Source organism: Microcaecilia unicolor, chromosome 7 (assembly GCF_901765095.1).
Source record: "Microcaecilia unicolor chromosome 7, aMicUni1.1, whole genome shotgun sequence".
Classification (NCBI taxonomy): Eukaryota; Metazoa; Chordata; class Amphibia; order Gymnophiona; family Siphonopidae; genus Microcaecilia; species Microcaecilia unicolor.
This window is the reverse complement of record NC_044037.1, coordinates 284,860,736-284,884,074: the sequence shown is the minus strand read 5'-3', so window position 1 is coordinate 284,884,074 and position 23,339 is coordinate 284,860,736. Positions and strand designations below refer to the sequence as shown.

At 44.1% G+C, this 23,339-nt stretch overlaps 1 protein-coding gene across 1 annotated transcript in view; it reads right to left on the bottom strand.

Moving 5' to 3' along the window:
- Positions 1-256: 256 nt before the first annotated feature.
- HSPBAP1 (HSPB1 associated protein 1) overlaps positions 257-23,339 on the bottom strand; it is a 150,936-nt gene continuing 127,853 nt past the window's right edge. Inside the window, exons 6-8 of the mRNA XM_030210164.1 lie at positions 15,768-15,851; positions 1,133-1,243; positions 257-943 (exon numbers count right to left, since the gene is read on the bottom strand). Of these exons, the coding sequence (XP_030066024.1) occupies positions 389-943; positions 1,133-1,243; positions 15,768-15,851 (750 nt within the window). The 3' untranslated portion in view covers positions 257-388. The remainder of the gene's footprint in view (positions 944-1,132; positions 1,244-15,767; positions 15,852-23,339) is intronic.

Sequence of the window (23,339 nt, the reverse complement as noted above, 5' to 3'; positions counted from 1 at the left end):
TTGAGAACCCCTAGTTTAGGGAGGACAGCATTGAAGTGCTCTGGGCCTTAGCCAGTATAAAAACAGCCTTTTCTGGCTGAGCACTGTAATCTGAATCAGGCCCAGCACGTTGAATTTGTTGTAATTTCTGAAATGTTTGCTGCTAGAAAAAGCACTCCATGAAAACTAAACAACACGACGGGTGTGGGTTATGCAAGCACGTAGTGCAGTGAATGTGTTAGTTCATCCATCTGTGACCTACAAATGAGAGAAAGAAAGCAGATACATTATGTTGTGAATTATTTTATTAGACCTGGCTGGGATACAAAAGATCAGGTTTATTAAGGGATTTTAAAATAACGATACATCCCTTTGTTTTTTTAATCTTCAATTTAGAAGCACTTCCACATTAAGAACTTTGCCTCTCAAGCAAAAGACGAGTCACTAAATGGATTACCTGAGGATTAACCAAACAATCAAGGAAATCATTAGTAGAGATGGGCTTTGGGGGAGAGCATGCACTCCTGCCAGAAAGGGCTTGCTCTGCCAATGTCTCATTTCTATTCATAACAGACTCCTTCCAGGCGCTGTGAAATTCCTCACTACGTTCCCCTTCCATTTTGCGGACCTGGTGGCTGCTGCTGCCACTTTCACCTTCGCCTTTTTTATCTCCTTCACAATTCGCTCTTTCCGACTGGGGGACAACTGGGACAAGATGCAGGCTAAGAGGCAGTTTCTCTTTTCTTTTTGGCATTGGAAGACTGGGCTCATGCTCACGGGGCTTGCAGTCACTTGAATTACTGCTTCTCTCCATTTTCATCCTCTTGCATTGTGCAAATGAGTCCTGTTCGCTACTTGCTCTGTGCTGTTTGGGCTCTATCGCAGCTTCCCTTTGGTGTTTCAAATAAGCAGCAACAGCAGCATGCAAATACTTGAGATTGATGTCATGGGATGTTGCATCAACCTATAAAAAAATTAATTCCATGTATTAAAAAAAATAAATCACTTGTGTTTATGCAAAAATTGTAGTCTGATGTACATTATTGATATTTTTTTTCATTATAAAAGTTTTATTTTGAGAGCGTGCAGAAAAGGCGGTATTAGAAAGCAGCTATTTTGACATTGATTTTAGTACACAGAAAAGGAATCATACTTCTGTGGGATTTAACCAGACTTCTGCGGTGCAGGGGTCTTCTGCAGATTTGATGGCACACACAGTTAATCGGGTTATTGCTTCTTCAACACGGGCTTTGTGGTCTTCTTCCTGATCATTAGAGAACAGAAGATAAATATTATCTACATTATGTACTGTTCACGTTAATGACAAACATTTGGCTATTAAGATCTCATAAAGGAAGCAAGTTTAAACCTGCATATTGTGTGATAAGCTCTTAAGAGAGGGGCACACAATTTCAGCCATCAAGGGCTGAGACAAGTAAGGTTTTCAGGATATCCCTAATGCATCTGCATAAACATCAATCTGGTGACCACGTTTCAATTTTACTGCATTTTATTTTTCTTACAAATATACCAGATTTAAATATTTATATTTTCTCATGGTATTCTTGTATCTTCATTCACTCACTATCACACATCTCTTATTGCCTCACACTTTATAAATCGCATGAATATGCTTAAACACTAAGGTATGATACTGGGATTCCACTAATCCCCTACGTATATAGTTTAGCTGCCACCAAGTCTATTGAGGTGTTTTAAGTAGTCCTTGCTCCCTGTTGGTTCGAGTAAATCTTACTTCTCAGTATTTCTTATTCATGACAGCACGTCTGTGGCAAAGAGTATTCTCCCGACTTTGCAAATGGCGAATTGTTCTTGCCGTTCGCGTTCCACCAAAGTTCGTTATCTCTATTATTACGTTACTTCCTTGGATTATTTTCAATAGCCTTGGCTTATTTTATTGACCACTACCTAATTCATCAGTGCACATGCATATGCAAGAGATAAATTTGACACAATAGATCTGAATGCATAATACATCCATCTTGTGCCATTCATTAGGGATAACCTTAAAACTCAACTTCTCAAACACTTAGGTCATCTCAACAGAACTTGCTCATTGTTCCTACCTGTCTTGAAATTATTTATGAAACCATACACTCCAGTTTTTCAGGTCAGGGCCCAGTGCTTTGGAATAAACTGCCACCTCATCTTAGGCTTTCATCCTTTCTTCAGCAATTCAAAATGGATCTCAAAACCTTCCTCTTCATTGATGCCTGTAACTAATACTGCCCAGTACTGCACTCGTGAGGGCACTGGCCACCAGCCTGGACCACACATCCCCCTCCTTTTGTGATCTCCCACCCTATTTTCCTATTGAACATTGTAATTCGCCCGTTCTTCCCCCCACCAGCCTGTCATTAGATTCTCTCACATCCTCCCCTCTTACTTTAGAATGTAAGCTGCCCAGACATTAATTTTGATGGATGGGGTAGAAACTCTGACATAAACTTGGAAACATGGACCTTGAGGACTAAAGTTGTGCATCAATGCCTTACAGAAAATCAGAATTGTATAGCTCTAGGGTGGTCTCATTGGGGCTAATTCTATAACTTTGCATCCATATTTGATGGATTACTAGCATAACTGAGTATATACATGTGTAAGCGCTTGGGTGTGAGTACTTACACCACCGTAGAGCCGGGGGTACCTTTAGTATTCTAAGACACTGTTTCCAAAGTCCAGTCCTGGAGTAACCCTTACCGGTCAGGTTTCCAGGATATCTACAATGAATATGCATGAACTTGATTTGCATACACTGTCTCCATTATATGAAAATCTCTTTCATGCATATTCATTGTGGATATCCTGAAAACTTGACCGGCAAGGGGTACTCCAGGACCGGACTTGGGAAACAGTGCTCTAAGATACGCATGGAATTGTGCGTTCCACCTAGACTCTGTCATCTGTAAAATTTACAGAATAGTGCTTGGGTGGATTTTTGGCATATAAACCTATATGTGTTCACCAGTGGCATAGCTACATGGGGCCACGGGGGCCTGGGCCCCCCCAATTTCCTCTGGGCCCCTGGTTTTGCTGTCAGGGGTCCTCAACCCCGGCCAGCTGAAGCCTTGTCCAGCACCGGTCTCTGGTGCCGCCATGGTGCCTGCCCTGCTCTGTCTTCCCCTCATATCCTGCACGCTCCTTTTAGTAAAATTGAGCACGCTCAGTTTCACTAAAAGGAGCGTGCCGGACGTGAAAGGAAGACAGAACACGGCAGGCACACTCAGTTTCACTAAAAGGAGAGTGCCGAACGTGAGAGGAAGACTGAGCAGGGCAGGCATGCTCAGTTTCACTAAAAGGAGAGTGCCGGACGTGAGAGGAAGACTGAGCAGGGCAGGCACGCTCAGTTTCACTAAAAGGAGAGTGCCGGACGTGAGAGGAAGACTGAGCAGGGCAGGCATGCTCAGTTTCACTAAAAGGAGAGTGCCGGACGTGAGAGGAAGACTGAGCAGGGCAGGCACGCTCAGTTTCACTAAAAGGAGAGTGCCAGACGTGAGAGGAAGACTGAGCAGGGCAGGCATGCTCAGTTTCACTAAAAGGAGAGTGCTGGACGTGAGAGGAAGACAGAGCAAGGCAGGCAACGCGGCAGCGCCAGAGACCGACACTGGACCCGGCTTCAAGCTGGCAAGAGTTGGGGACCCCCACCAGCCAAGGTGGCGGGGGTGGGAAGTGGCAGGGTGGTGAGGCAGGGGGCAGTGACGAAGCAGCAGACCAAAATGTGCCCCCCACCTTGGCTCTGGCCCCCTCCCACCACGAGGTCTGGTTACGCCCCTGCTGTTCACCTGCTTCTATTCCAGTATTCTATTGATTTATACACATAATTGGTACATAAAAAAAGCGCCTGCATTATACAATTACCCTCATTGTGGCTGTTGCATTTTAACATCCGCACACATCTATAAAAGCTTCAATTTAGTGAGCTAGTAAAAATATATCAGGGCACATTTTAGAAGCAGTTTATGTGGATAAATATCAATTTACCTGGGCAAACTGACTATCTGAAAACTGTCTACCCTTTTTCTGTGTGGGGTTAAGTAACAGCCATCCTTTTAACTGGGGAAGAAGTAAGTCACATCTGGGTAGAGCACTGTGGTTTCTGTAGTAATCAAATTGAATGTATAGAAATACATGTGTAATTAGCGATTTCAGAACAGGTGCAGATTTGACTGGGAAATTGTCTGGGTGTGGTTCGGCAGACATGTATTTCCTATTCTACAATGGAAACACGCAAAAAAGGCAATTTTATAACTGGGTCCGTGCAGCTACATGCACCTTGTCCCTTTTAAGTGCACAGAAAAGCGCCGTTACATACATATATGCACTACAGCACGTAACTGTAAGAGGGTGTACAACAGCATGGGGGAAGGCATGAGCGTGTCTCTGACTTACTCACACAATTTACAGTATACTATAAGTTATACCAGTAGTTCCCAAATTGGGCCCTGGAGGCACCCCAGCCAATCAGGATCTTGGACATAAAACATATAGGCACAGGCTGATGAACCTCAACATGTATACGCTGGAACTGAGGAGGGACAGAGGAGATAGGGAAAGGGAAATAGGACTTGATATACTGCCTTTCTGAGGTTTTTGCAACTACATTCAAAGCGGTTTACATATATTCAGGTACTTATTTTGTACCAGGGGCAATGGAGGGTTAAGTGACTTGCCCAGAGTCACAAGGAGCTGCAGTGGGAATCAAACTCAGTTCCCCAGGATCAAAGTCCACTGCACTAACCACTAGGCTACTCCTCCACTAGCAACATTCTATGTAGAAGCCTGCCCTTGCAGATCAGCAACGTGGCTGCGCAGGCTTCTGTTTCTGTGAGTCTGACGTCGTCAGACTCACAGAAACAGAAGCCTGCGTAGCCACGTTGCTGATCTGCAAGCGCAGGCTTCTACATGGAATGTTGCTAGTGGAATAGCAACATTCCATCTAGAATCTCAAATAGTAGCAACAGAATCTCCATAGTAGCAACATTCCATGTAGAATCTCAAATAGGGAAAGGGAAATGGGACTTGATATACCACCTTTCTGAGGTGTTTTTGCAACTTCATTCAAAGCGGTTTACATATATTCAGGTACTTATTTTGTACCAGGGGCAATGGAGGGTTAGGTGACTTGCCCAGAGTCACAAGGAGCTGCAGTGGGAATCGAACTCAGTTCCCCAGGATCAAAGTCCACTGCACTAACCACTAGGCTACTCCTCCACTATGATAGAGAGGTTTAAATATCTCAGGGGCATTAATGTACAAGAAGTGAGCCTCTTTCAAACTCTGGAATGAGGGGGCATACGATTAAGCTAAGAGGAAATAGGCTTAGGAGGAATCTAAGAAAGCATTCATTCACGGAAAGGGTGGTGGAAGCATGGAATGGCCTCCCAGTGGAGGCTGTGGAGACAAGGACTGTGTCGGAATTTAAGAACGCGTGGGACAGGTACGTGAGATCCCTTAGGAAAAGGAAGAGTTATTGGTTATGGAGGATGGACACACTGGATGGGCCATTTGGCCTTCATCTGCCATCATGTTTCTATGTTTTCAGGATATCCACAATGAATATTCATGAGAGAGATTTGCATGCACTGCCTCCACAGAATGCAAATCTTTCTCATGAATATTCATTGTGGATATCCTGAAAACCTAATTGGCTGGAGCACTTAGGGACACCCATTTACGCTTACCGTTGTTCTAGCGTACAAGGTCATGCCTACATTTTGGGTGTGTTAATATGGGTTTATGCTAGTATTCTTTATACAAAAAAAAACAGAAGACACCAGTCTCTGCAAAAAACAGTTGAAAAGCAAAAACAGCAAAGATGACTAAAATCAAAAATGAAAAAAGACGACCTTACAGAAATCAATTTTTGAAAAAGTTTGATTATAAAAATTAAAAAGGGAAGGTGATTGGGACTCGACACAGCTGTGTTTCGGACTTTCAGGCCTGCATCAGGAGTCTTTTACCATACAGAAAATCTTGTTTTCATTCACAAATAATTGTATTGAAAAACTTGTACCGGAGCTTCTGCTCGGTCTATTCTTCGGGTTTCTCGTAAGAGCGTTTCTCGTTAAAGGTGCAGCAAAAACTGTATCAATAAACTGAGCTCTGGTCAGCGTCTTGCATCTGAAGAACGCAAGACGCTGACCAGAGCTCAGTATTTTTTAATGGCATCTTCGCACACTGATGCTGTTATAGAATTGGCACACCAATTTACAGAATTGCCCCCATATACTGCAAAAATATTTCCTTGCTGCCATTTACATTGGCTTTGATGCAGCCATAACTGGCAAGTAACTGCTCATTTGGATCTGGGATTTGGAGAAGTGATTGAGGGGAGAATTAATTTTACCTCTCTGGGATTCAAAACCACTTTATAGAACAAAAATTTGAGTTTCGAAGCTCAGTTTCCCTTTCACATGATTAAGTACATAAGTAACGCCACACTGGGAAAAGACCAAGGGTCCATCGAGCCCAGCATCCTGTCCACGACAGCGGCCAATCCAGGCCAAGGGCACCTGGCAAGCTTCAAAAAACGTACAAACATTTTATACATGTTATTCCTGGAATTGTGGATTTTTCCCAAGTCCATTTAGTAGTGGTTTATGGACTTGTCCTTTAGGAAACCATCTAACCCCTTTTTAAACTCTGCTAAGCTAACCGACTTCACCACGTTCTCCGGCAACGAATTCCAGAGTTTAATTATGCATTGGGTGAAGAAAACTTTTCTCCGATTTGTTTTAAATTTACTACACTGTAGTTTCATCGCATGCCCCCTAGTCCTAGTATTTTTGGAAAGCGTGAACAGACGCTTCACATCCACCTGTTCCACTCCACTCATTATTTTATATGCAGTTTTGTAACTCCACAACTTTCACGTGCATATGCTGCCATTTTACTCATGCTTCTAATTTTGAATTTGTTTGTTTCTAAAATCAGTATTCCCTCTGTATATGCCACCAAATACACATAATGTTTCCTCTGTTCTTATATGTATTTTACAAAAGGCTCTGTTCTTAATGAGCTTTTTAGAAAATATGTTGCAAACTGTGAACATTCTGACTTGGAGGTTTCTTTTCTGACCTAAATCACCTAAACAAAATTAGACTTAAGAATGCATTATGCTAGTCCGATAAAAAGGTTTTACCTTTTTTTTTTTGTCTCTATTTATTAACCTTTATAACTCTGGGTAGAAATTCCAGCTCTGCAGCAGGGAATGAAACAAGCTTTCTCATTCAGAAATTGAAAACATGAAAGCTTTCATAACACCTTTTAAATTATGCATTTTCTGATAACTGGATCTAATGATGTGTGGATTTATTTATACATAAATAAAAATTCAGCAAACACTGTCAACAGATGAAAGAACATGAATGTCACAGAAAGCCATAAGAGTAGAAATACTTTTCTATTACCATACAAAATGCCATGGTATTAATACGGAATGCAAAATAGCCTGAGTTTTATTGTGAAACAGAGATATTGTCAGGTTTTAATCCATTGATATAATTTCTATTAGACCACCTGGCCGCAGTTCACATTACACAAATCATAAACATCCATTACAGAAAGTGCCCTGCTTCTCCAGACAGATCACAACACATTTCTGTCATGTTGAACACAATGTATTCAAATTTTCAAAATATATATCAGTAGAGGAGTGTGGTAGCCGTGTTAGTCCACTCTTAAGGTTATCAATAGAAATCAAACAAAATAAAACATGGAAAAGAAAATAAGATGATACCTTTTTTATTGGACATAACTTAATACATTTCTTGATTAGCTTTCGAAGGTCGAAGGTCGAGGAAGAAGGGCGACCTTCGAAAGCTAATCAAGAAATGTATTAAGTTATGTCCAATAAAAAAGGTATCATCTTATTTTCTTTTCCATGTTTTATTTTGTTTGATTTCTATTGATAACCAAAATATATATGAAAGCCCAAACCTTTGTCTTTGGTTACAAAGACAGATATTTCACAGATGCAGGGCCTCTGATTTTAGATTTTAATCAAAGAACACTGATAAACACCCCCCCGATGCCAAAAAAAAAAGTTGTTTGTTGGATACCACTTAACTGAACATTTTCTTAACTCTCCCCTAACTTGTCTTGTACCTTCCACTCTGGTTTTGAACCTTTTCTGCACAAACAATTCCTAAGTAACACAAACGTACATATTTGGTTGCATTAGAGAAAGGTACCCAGCAATGGTACCTGTTGATTGCCATAGCTTGGTCAATGACCACAAGGATCACCTGGGATCTGTAGGAGTATTTACCTGCGATCTCACCTTTGCTGTTCTTGGCCTATACAAGCCAAACCATTCTGTTATAACAATATGGATACTTCTGCCTGTGGCCTGCATGCATCTGTAACCATCAGAAACCAGCTTTGCTACAAAAGGAAAATTACTGCTGAGCGTACCATGATGACTTCATCCAAGGCCATATTATTGGTTGCAAACTAGCCCAGTTATCTCCTGGGAAGAATGGAGGAGAGAGACACACATGGTTCCAGGAGTATGAGATCAGACAGGGAGGTTTGCATGCCATTGATAAGTTTCTTTGCTATAACAAAGGCCTCTCTTCATGACCATGAAGCTGGCTGGACATTATTACACCTGCTGTGATTGGTTCACAGGGATCATCTGACCCTTGGATGCCAATGGGGGCAGAAGGGAGAGGACCAGAAGACTGGCAGGAGGATAGAAGGCTCGGAGAGAGAGCAAGAGACTGATTTCATAAACACCAGTGAACTGCATACCTTGTAACAAACTCGCAAGGTTAGCTCAGCTACAATACACGACCTTACCTAAAGACTGTGCCATTTGCATCCAGAATACCGATCTCAAACTTTATTCCTGGACTTAAGAGGCTCGCTGAGGCTTCAGCTTGAGTCTACTACTACTACTTAACATTTCTAGAGCGCTACTAGGGTTACGCAGCGCTGTACAATTTAACAAAGAGAGACAGTCCCTGCTCAAAGAGCTTACAATCTAATAGACAAGTGAACGGTCGGTCCGATAGGGGCAGTCAAATTGGGGCAGTCTGGATTCACTGAACGGTAAGGGTTAGGTGCCGAACGCAGCATTGAAGAGGTGGGCTTTAAGAGTCTCAGAGGAGGAATCTGCTTCTTTACTATTGGAAGTCTGCCACAGACTGCAGGGTGAGATAACAGAATTTGCTACCTATTAGTTAGGGGATAACTAGTTCTTGGCTTTTGTCTGAGACAGATGGGTTTTATGTCATGATTTATGGTCTGTGAATTTAGCTGCTAACTGTGTATTTTGCATAAGACGTATGGTGTAAGTTCTCATAATAATCATTAGGATATCAGTATTGTGATTGGTTGTGTAATCACTCATTTAGTTAGTCCATTAGGAAAATCATATATCATTATCTATATTTTGGTGATAATCTATTTTTATAGCAAGTTATTTTGTATTTTGCTTTGCCGTTTGCTTCGGATTGGTGATAATCTATTTTTATAGCAAGTTATTTTGTATTTTGCTTTGCCGTTTGCTTCGGATTTATATATATATATATACATACACCTAATAAATAATATAGATTCCATCTGTGGCATTGTTCCTTTTTCCAGCACAGCTAGCTAGCCATAGGGCCAAAGAGGTACGTTTCCCCTAGACACGAGTCCAGAAAAATTGCTATTTAGTGGTGTCCTGTCAGCTAAGTACCTCAGGATATATATATTAGGAGTTGTCCTCCTGAACATATACCCCTAAAGATCCTGGGCCTAGGTTGTGTTTTCACTTTTAATAGCCCCTTTCTCTTCGGGTTATACCCTCTAGTAGTTGGAAGACCAAGGCAGAGCAGACCCACAGTTGCCAGATTGAAAGAGGCAGAAGATAGAACTTCAAAGTTAGTTCCAACAGGGCAGTCTTGCAGATCAGAATACCACCAAAACAGAAGGTAAAAAAGTGATCAGGAAACAGACTCTCAAGCAGATGATCAAAAGCCCCGCACTGTTCCAAACAGCGCTCTAAAAATAGTGCTGGAACAGCATGGGGCGTTATTGGACCTATGATCAGAGATAATGACGTGCAAATTTAAGCACGCAATTATTTCTGATCATTCTCCCGCACTTGTTTGACAGGTCCGCTCCCCCCGACCTGGTTCAAGGGGGGCTGGACATCTGGTGGGTCTCCAGCCCCCCTACCCCCCCCCCCCCACCATTAACAAGAAATCCCTTGTGGTCCTGTGGGCCGCTGTCAATCCCCCACCCCCACTACCTTGAGTTGGAGGAAGGAAGTGGTCTCCCTCCTCTTCCTTTGATGCCACCTGCAATATGGCGGCACCCAGCCCTGCCCAGTGTATCCTGGGATGTGCTAGGCAGGGCTTAACACCATATAAGGGAGTTTCTCCCTTATATGGTGTGAAGCCACGCCCAACACATCCCAGGATACACTGGGTAGGGCGCCACCATTTTGTAGGCGGGTGGTAGAGGGATTGACAGTGGCCCACTGGACCACCAGGGACCGCTTGCTAATGCTACTACTACTATTTATCATTTCTACAGCGCTACAAGGCATATGCAGGCCTGTACACCAGACACAAAAAGACAGTCCCTGCTGGGGGGGGGGGGGGGCTTGCTTCATTGGGGGGAATGGGGACCTGCTAGCATGCAAATAGAGAGATCTTACAGAGCTAAGAACCACAATTGCAGTAAGAGGTAGTTTTTCCTTGAGAAAGCCGAGGACGGTAAAATGGGACCCCGTCGGAACAGAACGGAGTTACCAACTGCAATTCGCAACATCAAGATAAGTGTTGAATTAAGTCTGTTTATACCTACAATTGCATCAGGGAGGTTTTTCTGCTGATGAAGATTTTGTCTCTAGTATTCAGATCAAATATTCTGAACCGGGAACTCAGAGGCTTTTTCCTCCATAAATACAACACGTATGAATACACTTTCTTTCTTATACAAGATATGTTTCTATGTTAAAAAAAATATTTTTATTCATTTTTTTTTCACTTTTTATTTTTTTCCTTGTGGCTGTTTATCTTGGTATAAACTGAAGACAATGCCACTGCTTTACAAATATGTTCAATGGAAGCAGAGCAAAGGAGAGCCACAAAAGCCAGCATAGTTCAAACTTGATGTGCTTTAACTATCTCTCTATATAAAACGCACCTCCAACGTTCCATGAAGCCTCTTTTAGCCAAAAGTGAAGGGGGTGAGATCCCATTGTGTCTGCCCCGCCCATGCGTCAAACGTGATGACGTCGAGGGCGGAGCAATGACACTCAACCAATCGCATCGGTCGGCAGCGAAGCGTCAGGGAAGGAGGCGGCGCTCTCGGCGTCTAGCCTTCCCTTCGCTGTGTTCCGCCTTCTTCTGACGTCAAGGATGACGTCAAAAGAAGGCGGAACACAGCGAAGGGAAGGCTAGACGCCGAGAGCGCCGCCTCCTTCCCTGACGCTTCGCTGCCGGAACCGCCACGGAGGTAAATTTTAAAAGAAGAAAAAAAAAAAAAATACAACCCGATGCATGGATGCGAAGGAGGGGGGGGGGCATGGATGCGAAGGAGGGGGGGGGCATGGATGCGAAGGGGGGGGGATGCATGGATGCGAAGGGGGGGCATGGATGCGAAGGGGGGGAGGAGAAGAGGGCGGGCCAGGCTGGGACATGGGAGAGAGAGGAGCATGGATGCGAGGGGGGGTCATGGAAGGGAGAGAGGGGACTTGCTGGAAAAGGATGAATGGAGGTGGCAGGGGACAGAGGAGCATGGATTGCAGGGCAGGCCTCAGGCAGAGAGGGCAAATGCTGGATAGGGATGAATGGAGGGGGCAGGTGACAGAGTTACATGGATGGCCATGGATTGGGACAGCAGGGCTCAGGGAAAGGGGAATTGCTGGATAGGGATGAATGGAGGGGACAGATGGCCATGGATGGATATGGATTGCAGGGCAGGCCTCAGGCAGAGAGGGGAAATGCTGCATAGGGATGAATGGAGGGGGCAGGTGACAGAGTAACATGGATGGCCATGGATTGAGACGGCAGGGCTCAGGGAAAGGAGAATTGCTGGATAGGGATGAATGGAGGGGACAGATGGCCATGGATGGATATGGATTGCAGGGCAGGCCTCAGGCAAAGAGGGGAAATGCTGGAAAGGGATGAATGGAGGGGGCAGGGGACAGAGTAACATGGATGGCCATGGATTGGGAGGGCAGGGCTCAGGGAAAGGGGAATTGCTGGATAGGGATGAATGAAGGGCACAGATGGGCATGGATGGATATGGATTGCAGGACAGGCCTCAGGCAGAGAGGGGAAATGCTGGAAAGGGATGAATGGAGGCGGCAGGGGACAGAGGAGCATGGATTGCAGGGCAGGCCTCAGGCAGAGAGGGGAAATGCTGGATAGGGATGAATGGAGGGGGCAGGTGACAGAGTAACATGGATGGCCATGGATTGGGACGGCAGAGCTCAGGGAAAGGGGAATTGCTGTATAGGGATGAATGGAGGGGACAGATGGCCATGGATGGATATGGATTGCAGGGCAGGCCTCAGGCAAAGAGGGGAAATGCTGGAAAGGGATGAATGGAGGGGGCAGAGGAGCATGGATGGCCACACACACACACTCTCTATCACACTGTGTCTCACATACACACTTGCACACACTCTCATTCTCACACACACACTCTCTCACAAACACACTCACACCCAGACTCACTCTCTCTCTCACACACTCACACTTTCACTCTGACTCTCAAACAGTCACTCTCACATACACTCTCCCAAACATACATACTCCGAAGAAAACCTTGCTAGCGCCCGTTTCATTTGTGTCAGAAAAGGGCCTTTTTTACTAGTGTCAGATAATTACCAACTTGCCAGATGGTAACAGTGATATATGGAGCCACCTGGATTGGAATTTTAGATTTGTTACTCACCTTTTCCATATTCAAGCTCAAGTTAAGTTATACTCACATATACAAGCTATTTCCTTGATCAAATGGGCTCACAATCTAAGTGGCACCTGAGGCAATGGAGGGTGAAGTGACTAGCCCAAGACTATAAAGAGTGTTTATATACCTTGCTACTAACTGTAGCCCTAGGAAGAATGAAGTAAAGACGACCAAGAAGTAAGAACCAAGGAGACCTGGTTCCCAAAGTGAATTCTTTATTCTGTATCCAACAGAACAATTCCAAGGATTCCATACAGACTGTTTCAGCAATAATGCCTGCATTAGGAATCCAAAGATCTGGTAGGCTGCATCAAACAACACAAATAATCAGGGTGTGAATTAATCTGACAGGAGTCACTTGTACCAGCGAACCTACATGAACGTACTGCCTTTAAGATTTTAAGATATGCACCTTGATTCATAGGATTATTTACGGAGATGTTCCTAGATACATGTTAAGTCTAATAGATCTACCACCCAGAAACAGTTTCTACTCTTCCCGATCCTTCCTAAATTTACATTATCCAGACTGCAACGGCCTTAAATACAAATCTACCTACGCATCCAGCTTCTCCATAGGCACACAGCTATGGAATGCACTACCCAAAATCTTAAGATCAATTCAGAACCGTCTAAATTTCAGGAAATTACTGAAGACCACCCTGTTCAAGAAGGCTTACCTTCCAGACTCAACCTAACTTACTTCTTCTTTTTACAGCAAAATTCATGGACTTTATCATCCTTAATTATCTTTTATTATCTTTGTTGTCTTATACGTTGCATATTTGATTACTATCTTATTATTACATTGTTAAATTGTATTTTACTAACTGTAGCCTGCACTACGGTATTATGTAAGCCACATTGAGCCTACAACTAGTGGGAAAATGTGGGGTATAAATGGAGTGGCCTAGTGGTTAGGGTGGTGGACTTTGGTCCTGGGGAACTGAGTTCGATTCTCACTTCAGGCACGGGCAGCTCCTTGTGACTCTGGGCAAGTCACTTAACCCTCCATTGCCCCAGGTACAAATAAGTACCTGTATACAATATGTAAGCCGCATTGAGCCTGCCATGAGTGGGAAAGTGCGGGGTACAAATGTAACAAAAAAATAAAATATATATATGATTGTAAAAAGCACTAAGCACTGATCTCACGCTTTCTTCTTGGTCATTCCTACTTTATTCTTCCAACTTATTTTTCTGTGGGGAATGGTCTATATATATATATTTTTTTTTTACTAACTGTATCTCTGCCATTACCATGATGGTCCTTAGGCAAGAAATCACAAACCACAAGTCTCTTCAGAACCCTAAAACCACAGTCCCTAAAGTTTACAGTAACTGCTAGGTGTCACCTTTAACAATGGCTGATGTTGAAAATGAGTTTTTAAATCGCTATTCCCATCCCTTATCTGCTGTTCAAGTATCAGTCTCACAAATGCAATATTACTTATAGTACAAGTACCTTAATACACTCAGCTCCTTCAGTACTGACAATAAACTGTTGGTTTTTGCAGTGGCGTAGGAAGGGGGGGAGGCGGTCCGCCCCAGGTGCACGCCGCTGGGGGGGGGTGTCCGCTCCGTTGGTTCTTTGCTCCCTCTGCCCCGGAACAGGTTACTTCCTGTTCCGGGGCAGAGAGAGCAAGGAACCAACGGAGCTGACGCAGCTCCCAGCGACGTGGATTCGGGGGCGGATCGGCCCTCCCGCCCGCCTCTCGCTTTTAAATCAATTAAAAATGCGCTCCGGGGGAGGTGGGGGAGGGTGCGCACCGAGGGGGGGGGCGCCGTGCTGCACCGGGGGGGGGGGGGGGGGGGGGAGTGCGCAGCGGCAACCTGCCCTGGGTGTCAGCCGCCCTCGCTACGGCACTGGGTTTTTGCCACGTGCCCACCAGTGCACCTCTTCTTTGTAACAGAAGGACATCTACCGTACAGTAGATCATACAAATGCAGATAAATGAACTATTAGTTGGCCTATCTTCTTTGCATGCATTCTTATTCTCTTATTTTTAGGAACACAAACAAATCAACTAGGAAAGGGTATTCTGAATATTGGTACTCCAAGTGCACCATTTTGAACAGCATATTTCCATAGACTGAATAAATATTCAGAGTTTTTAATTTGACAAATAGTCTTTGGATACAGGTAGAGCGTGAGTTCATCATTCTACTCACATACACAGGACTGTGCACTATAAGCCAGTAGATGTTGTGATAAATGTCTCCCATTAAGAAATTGTTTCCCTGAAACCTGGGTGAGGTAGCTGAGAAACACAGCAAAGCTGTTTTGGAAGCTTAGAACCACAGAATGGATTTTTTTTTTTTTTTTTAATACCCTGTAAGCGCTCTCACTGCCCCTATTTCCTGTAAGTACACACAAACGCTGCAATTTGTTTATAAAAATGGAAATTAAACCAGTTGACTTAATTAAGTTTTGTGTTTTGTTTTAGACTCCTCTAGCATTTACCAAATGTACACTGGGAAAAAAAACAGATGTGTTGAGCTGTTTTGCAGTGTGTCGAGAAAATGTTCCATTCCTATAAAGAAAAGGAAGGTATTGGAATGCTTCCAATTTCTGCACCATGACTGACTCCATCTCTCAAGAGTAATTTATATTTTTTAATAGACTAAAGCCTTTAATCTGCATGATCCTGTCTCCCTGGAGCACTGCCTTTAGTCTTTATATCAATGCAGAACTGACAGAATCATCACCCAAAATGACACTTGATCACCTGTGCCGTGGGCTATTTCTTTTCCTGTCTAGCGCCCACACTCCATAATGCAAATGGTTGTGAACTAGAAAACATGTAAAGCAGGGTTATTCGACATGGAAAATACCGTAGAAAAAAACACACCAGTTCAATCCAGGAATTTACGCTGACAGTGATGGGGTCAATAGATTCCACATAGTGCCACCAGTGTCTGGGAACAAACAGGACCTGAAAGCAAGGAAACCAGCTAATTAGAATCATAAGACTGTAAGAACATATGATGGAGCCATATTGTGTCAGAACAAGGTCCATCGAGCCCAGAATCTTGTCTCCAACAGCGGCCAGTGTTGGTCACAAGTGTCCTGCAAATCCCAAAATGTAGATCAGTTTTTCATATCTGATTTTCAAGGGTCAGTGATGGCTTTCCTGAGTCTACCTGGCTAATAATTTTTAAGGCCCTTTGCTCCTGGAACTTGTTCAAACCTCTTTTGAACCCTGCTCTGCCTGTTACCTACCCTTATTACATCCCGCAGTAACAGATTCCACAGCTTAATTAATGTAAACATAAATTTCTCTTTTTTGTCTTGCCCTTTAATTAAAAGCACCATCCTACACAGCAAGCAAAACCCTGGCTGAAGTAATTTGCAAATAATAAAACATTAATATTGTGATGATCCCAGGCTGTCCTGCTCCTGGATCCTCAATGCTCTGGGCCCATGCCTTCTATAGGCCACTGTGACAACCCTGCTAAGGCCTTATTAAGCAGTCACTACTTCAGAGGTTTTCAACCCAGTCCTCAGGCACACCCCCAGCCAGTCGAGGTTTTCTGGATATCCCCATTGAAGCAATGGGGAAATCCTGAAAACCCAGATTGGATAGGTATATCCCGAGGACTGGGCTGAAAACCTCTGCATTATTTTCAAGGGCTTCACACACTAAAGCTTTTCAAAATCAAAAGCTTTAATGTTTCTTAACAAAACTCATGTCATCTTCACATCACAGACTTGGGATTCTTTCCCTTCCCAGTTGCAACCATACAACAGGTAAATACAAAGTCTATGCGCAGGTACTGCCCAACTTTAACAGACCTTCTTTATTATGCACCTCTGCTTCATATTTCAGAGCAATCTTTTGCATCTTCTGGGGTTACCTTTAACCTTTCCCTCTTTTATCACTTTCCTTCTAGAATCTGGTTTAAGAGCAAATCTACCCAAACTACAAACTAGAACCAAATCTTCCTATAAAGCCAACTCACAGGTAACTTCCTGCATAGGTCTTTCTTCCTAGACTGGTTTTCACCCTTGCACCCACAGGCTTTTAAATAGGGCCGCCGAGAGACTGGGCCAGGCCCGGGACAAGGCTGCCCCCGGGCCCCCCCCCCCCCACCCGAGGTCGCCGGGCCCCCCTCCACCAGGCCCTCTCTCTACCCCCGGGCCCTCTGCATGCCACTGACCTTAAGCGCCTCATCGTCTCCTTCGAAAGCGCAGCAAGCAGCGGCAGACCTCTCCTTTCCGTGTCCCGCCCTCGCGGAAGTTACATCAGGCGAGGGTGGGACATGGAAGGAAGGAGTGGTCTGCTGTTGCTTGCTGCGCTTTTGAGCGCTTAAGGTCAGTATCAGGGAGCGACGGCGGGCGGGCCGGACTGCAGCGGCGCCGCCCCCCCCCCCCCCCCCGGAGGCCCGGGCAATTTTGTCCCCCCCCTCTCGGCGGCCCTGCTTTTAAATAACTTAAGCTCCTTAAGCGGCTGACATGGAGGCCAGCCTCTCCTCCTTCCTCAGACTCCCAGTTATCTATTGTGAAGCCCAAATAACTTCCCAAGCTCATCTGCCTGTACCTAGGAAAACGAGCAAGGAGAGGGAACCTTGCTACAGTGGCTAATCACCCACTCTCTGGGGGAAATCCTTCCTCATTTCCCCATAAGCTGTGTCATACTGTGTGCCCTGGCTATGTCTCTTCTAAACGACAAAACCTTCTTTTAAATTCCTCTCATAGCATGAGAGGCCTTAGTAATCAAACACCTGGGAGCTTGCTAATTCACCCTCCTCCCAGGTCCCTCAAGCACCTGCTCTTTCCTAACTCCAGCCCTACTGCTTGCCAGGGTTGCCAGGTGGAAAATGTTTCCTCACCCAAACCAGCCCAAAACCTGCCGAAAGTCAAACCCCGCCCCTGACACCCCCACCCCCGCGTCATCGCCCCCGCCGTCATCACCCCCGCTCAGAACGTCACTAACCCCGCCCAAAACATCACTAACCCCGCCCAAAATGCCACTAGCCCCGCCCAAAATGCCACTAGCCCCGCCCCCGCGGCTGAAAAAACACTTAAAAAACCGCCCAAAAGACCCAAAACAAGCCCAAAAAAACGCAACCCGCCACGGGCAAAAATTTCCCGCGGCGGGTCGCGGAAAACCGCCCAATTGGGCGGTAAAACCGCCCACCTGGCAACACTGCTGCTTGCTGACAAATGTAGTCTGACTTTCTCCACCCTCAAAGCACATGCTCCCTCCAATTCCAGCCCTACTGCCTGCTGGGAAATGCAGTCAAAACCCCTTTTTAAAGGGACCAAGTTTAAAAGGGCCTGAACTTGAATACAGAACTTTCCAGGCTACATCAACAGTGGCCTCCAGGCTACAAAAAATTCAATAGTCTGTATATCTTATTATCATTTGAATCAAAATGCAAATAACCAGAAGCACAGCTAATTTCATTCCAGTGTAAATGAAATAAAAAGCAGCGGTTTTATGGTCCTGGCCTCGACTGATTAAAATGTTCCTCCCAGAAAGAATGTTCATAGCAGGCATAATCCAAGTATATCATTCTTTGTACCGGACCATGGTTGAAAAACATTTTTTTCGATAAAACTTTTTTTCCTCTTACACTAAGCAGAGAATGCAGCACATACAAACTGCCCTTGCGACAGTCTACAGTTTGCAAAACTTGAAGAAAGGGCATATTGACAAGATTTGAAAGTTTAAAAATATCATGATATATTATTACCCACTACTACTATTAGCATTTATATAGCGCTACCAGACGCACGCAGCTACCCACCTACACATCTCCATTACTCTGCTAAGCTTAGTCTGTACTCTCTACACTTTACTTTGTAATCCTATTACTATGTAAGCCGCATTGAACCTGCTATGAGTGGGAAAGTGCGGGGTACAAATGTAACAAATAAATTTAGTACACACTCATCCCATTCTCTCTTAAGGCTGGAGTTCAAAAAAATCTTCCAAAGGTGTTCTTTACATTCTAGGTGCCTGTATGGCTGTTCAACCCCCAGTCCATTCTCTCTTCCCTTCTGTCCCCAATCAGTTTTCATTCTTTTATCCCTTCCCCTGCTTTACTCAACTCCTTCCTCAGTTACCTCCCTTGTCCTTGGTCATTCCTTTCCCATCATCTCATGTTCCCCCTTCAACAGCTTATTCTCTTATCTCAGCAAAATGTGGAGGCATCCCCTGTCCCCACCTCAGGAGTATTACTCAGCCTTAACCTATTCCTCAGCATTCTTCAAGCCCCAGGTCCCCTGTTTCTACATATGTGTTGATCTGTGGAAAGCACCTTCTAGCATCCCGAAAAGAAACCAAATTGAGGCTTAGAGTCGCTGACTGGCAGTGTGCTACCTGGTTTTTAGCAACCAGTTTAAAAAAGTCTGGTAGGTGAGAGACCTAATGGCATCAGATTCCTTTCAGAGCAGTGGCGTAGCCATTGGTGGGCCTGGGTGGGCCAGGGCCCACCCTATTTGGACTCAGGCCCACCCAAAATTGTGGCACTCTTGCTATGGCTGATAGAGATCCTCAAACCCCACCAGCTGAAGATTTCCACCTCAGGCAGCTGGCTTAACTTGCCTAGAGCTGACACTAGCACCAGCCCCTCTGCACATGCTTAGTTTGTTTTCATGCATGCAGAGCCTGCTGGCCATGGCATCAGCTCGAGGAAAGTGCTGCTGGCTGCTGTTTAGAAGAGAACTGACTGCCTGAGCAGGAGGAAATCTTCAGCTAGTGGGGTTTGTAGATCCCCTCCTGCTCAGGTATTTAATATTGTGGGCTTGCAGGTGGAGGGAAGGATGAAGAGAAGACAGCGGAGCAAAGCAGAGCAGAGGGGGCCTAGGGACAGGGGGCATGAATTCTGTGCCCACCCACCTTGGACTCAGGCCCACCCAAAATTGTCTGGCTGGCTACGCCCCTGTTTCAGAGAAGCATGAATTTGCTCCATGGAGATCCTACTTTTGCTCTTGTAGTTGTTTCTGATCTTTGAGCACGAGCCACCAGTCATGGCCTCCGGAAGTCTGTTGCCATTTCTCTTATTCATGGATGCTAGGAGGCTCATTTTCAAAAGAGAAAAACATTCAAAAAGCAGCATTTGGATGTATTTCTTTTCAAAACGTTCAAATCTGTATTTTCAAAACCTTTTTTGCAAATGTTTATCTATGCATTTTGTTTGCAATGTGTGCAAATCACAAGGGGGCATGTTGGAGGTGGGAATAGGGCATGCCTAACACTTAAATGTTTTTGCAGCCATAATGGAACAAAACAAAAACGTCCCGTGCGAAAATCTAAATGCTTGGGGCTAGACCTGTTTTTAAAACGAGTAAGGGACAAAAAGGTGCCCTAAATGACCAGATAAGCACTGGAAGGAATCAAGGATGACTCCCCTTACTCCCCCAATGGATCGTTAACTCTCTCACCCCCCCCCCCCCCCCAAATTGTGGATTAAAAAATTACTCACCGGCCTCTATGACAGCCTCAGATGTTATAAGCCAGGTCTATCAGAGCAGCATGCAGTTCCCTGGAGTAGTGGAGTGGTCGGTGCAATGCACTTGTAGACAGGTGGTCCCAGGCCCATACCTCCCCCTACCTGTTACACTTGTGGTGAAAAATGTCGGCCCCCAAAACTCACCCAAACCCTCCTCTACTCATATATAGGTGCCCCCTTCACCCATAAGGGCTTGGGGGCAGTGGGTTTTGGGTGGGTTTAGGAGGGCTCAGAAGACAAGCTAAGGGGTTAACGGTGAGATGTATACCTGGAAGCATTTGTATAAAGTCTAATGTATTATTGTTTTACATATATTTTATCAATAGACCTCTGAGGCAGGCGTTTTGACGCTGAAACACAGTCCGTGTCGGGTCAACAGTGCAAGTTTTATTCAACTGCATATTTGACATTTTAATTAAAAGTTTTTGTCCCGCTTGTGAAGGCCCCTGGTACTTCTTTTTTTGTGTGATGGAAAAGCAAAGCATCTTGACTAGGAGAGTGAATCAACAAGGCACGTAAAGATAGTCTATTCCAATGGCTCTAGTAGCCATTTGAACAAGTTGTACAGCTTGGCAGAATCTCGTTTAGGCACATGACAGATCAAGGGTTCGTTAAGAGAAACTCTTTTAGCTGTGTTTCTCCCAGCCTTTCAAGCATCAGCACTAGGCAAAATTCAAAGGTTGAACTACCTTGCTTTTTTTTTTTTTAAGTGTATGCATGTTCTTGGTGTAAAAGTTTCTACCCTATATTACTTTGGAGTTCTTTCTACCATTATTTATTTATTTGTAACATTTGTATCCCGTATTTTCCCACTTATTAGTAGGCTCAATGTGGCTTACAAAATACCGTAATGGTGTACGCCAAGTACGGTAGGTATTAAACAAATACAATTAGAAAAAGGGTCAAGTAAGGTAGGGGTAAATGGGTACAATAAGGGACAAGGAAATAAGAAATAAAATGTCCACTGCAATGTATGTAGAGATGCATTGTAGAGTTGAGGCATTTAAGTAGAATCAGTAGGGTAGGCCTTGCAAAACAGATAGGTCTTTAAACTTCGCTTGAAGTTTTGATGGTCGTGCATCATTTTCACATTCTTTGGTAACGCATTCCACATTTGCGTACTAAAGTAAGAGAAATTGGATGCATAGGTTGATTTGTATCTGAGTCCAATGCAGCTTGGATAGTGAAGGTTCAGATAAGTATGTGATGAACTGGTTCTGTTTCTGGCTGGAAGATCTATTAAATCAATCATATATCCTGGGGCTTCACCATAGATTATCTTGTGGACCAGAGAGCAAATTTTGAAAGTAATGCGGTCCTTGATATTTTATTTTAGTTACATTTGTACCCCGCGCTTTCCCACTCATGGTAGGCTTAATGCAGCCAATGTAGTTTTAGTTGAAGAGGTTTAGCGCTATCAAATCTTGTTTTGTTGAATATCAGTCTGGCAGCTGTGTTTTGGGCTGTCTGGAGTTTTTTCATAAGCTGTAATTTACAACCCGCATATATATTCCATTGCAATAATCTGTGCGGCACAATAGCATTGATTGTGTCAAGTTACGGAATATATCTCTCGGAAAGTAAGGTCTTATACGTTTAAGTTTCCACATAGAATAAAATATGATATATTGCATTTTATTTTGCATCGCCCTGACCTGCTTATTCAGATAGGGCGGTATATCATATTTTATTAAACAAAAACATCTGTCACTGGTCCAACAAGATGTCGAGAATGGGACCCTAGCCTGTATTAACAAGTTCCAAGGTAACTGTTGTGTGGAGGTCAACACAGAAGTTGCTACAAACATTTCAGAGAGATTTTATGAGATCAAGTTACAGATGGAATTAACCATTCGCACTAGACTCACAGTTATGTGTACAGGATATATGTCAGACTAAAGATCAAATATGACGTTCCATAAAAATAATTAATACATTTGTTATGTTTCATTTCAGAACTGTACTTAGCTTTATTCTTATTCACTGTGGTGAAGCCTTAATTCCCTGTTTTAGAAGTGCATAAGTTGTTTAAATGTATTCATACATAAATATCCACTCCTACCCTAGATAACATTTAATCATCTCTCTGACCTCATGTGCAACTTTCTTTAAATTAGTCTCCTTGGGGTCCTTTTACTAAGGTGTGGTGAAAAATAGCCTGCGGTAGTATAGACGCATGTTTTGGGCGTGTGCAGAATTATTTTTTAGCGCACCTACAAAAAATGCCTTCTTTTTGTGCCGAAAACGGACATGTGGCAAAATGAAAATTGCAACGTGTCCCTTTTGGGTCTGAGAACTTACTGCAAGCCACTGACCTAGCGGTAAGGTCTCGCGTGGTAATGTTCTACGTGCATCAAATGCCACTTGACACGCGTAGCTGCTGCGCGCCAGAAAATAAAAAATATTTTTCAGTTGCGCACCAAAATTGAACTTACCGCAGTGGCCACGCGGTAACTCCAATTTGGCGCGTGTAGGCGCCTACGCGGCTTAGTAAAAGGGCCCCTTTATTTTCTAACTCCTCTTACCTATCTATATGTTCCATCTTTGCTTATACCATACACTGTCTATTAAAATGCTCTATTACGTATTGTGTTGACATTGTAAGTAGTATACGTAATCACAAAAGAGAGGGTAATACAGCATACAAGCATACAACATAAACAAGAAAAAGCAACACTGGGCCTTCAAGAAAGAGACAATGGCAGTCCTTTATTGTGAAAAAGACCCGACATGGGCCATGTTTCGGCGCACATGCCCCTGCCTCAGGGGTCAGAGTAGGTCTATATGAGCAGGAATGTTCAGACAGTCTGAGTAAATTGCCAGCCACCACTCAGCGTTTGTTCAATCCTACCAGACGCTGTCTGTGTGAAAACTGCCAAAAGATAGGACAGACGCCATTACCGGCACTTGTGCGCCGAAACACGGCCCGTGTTGGGTCTTTTTCAAAATAAAGGACTGCCATT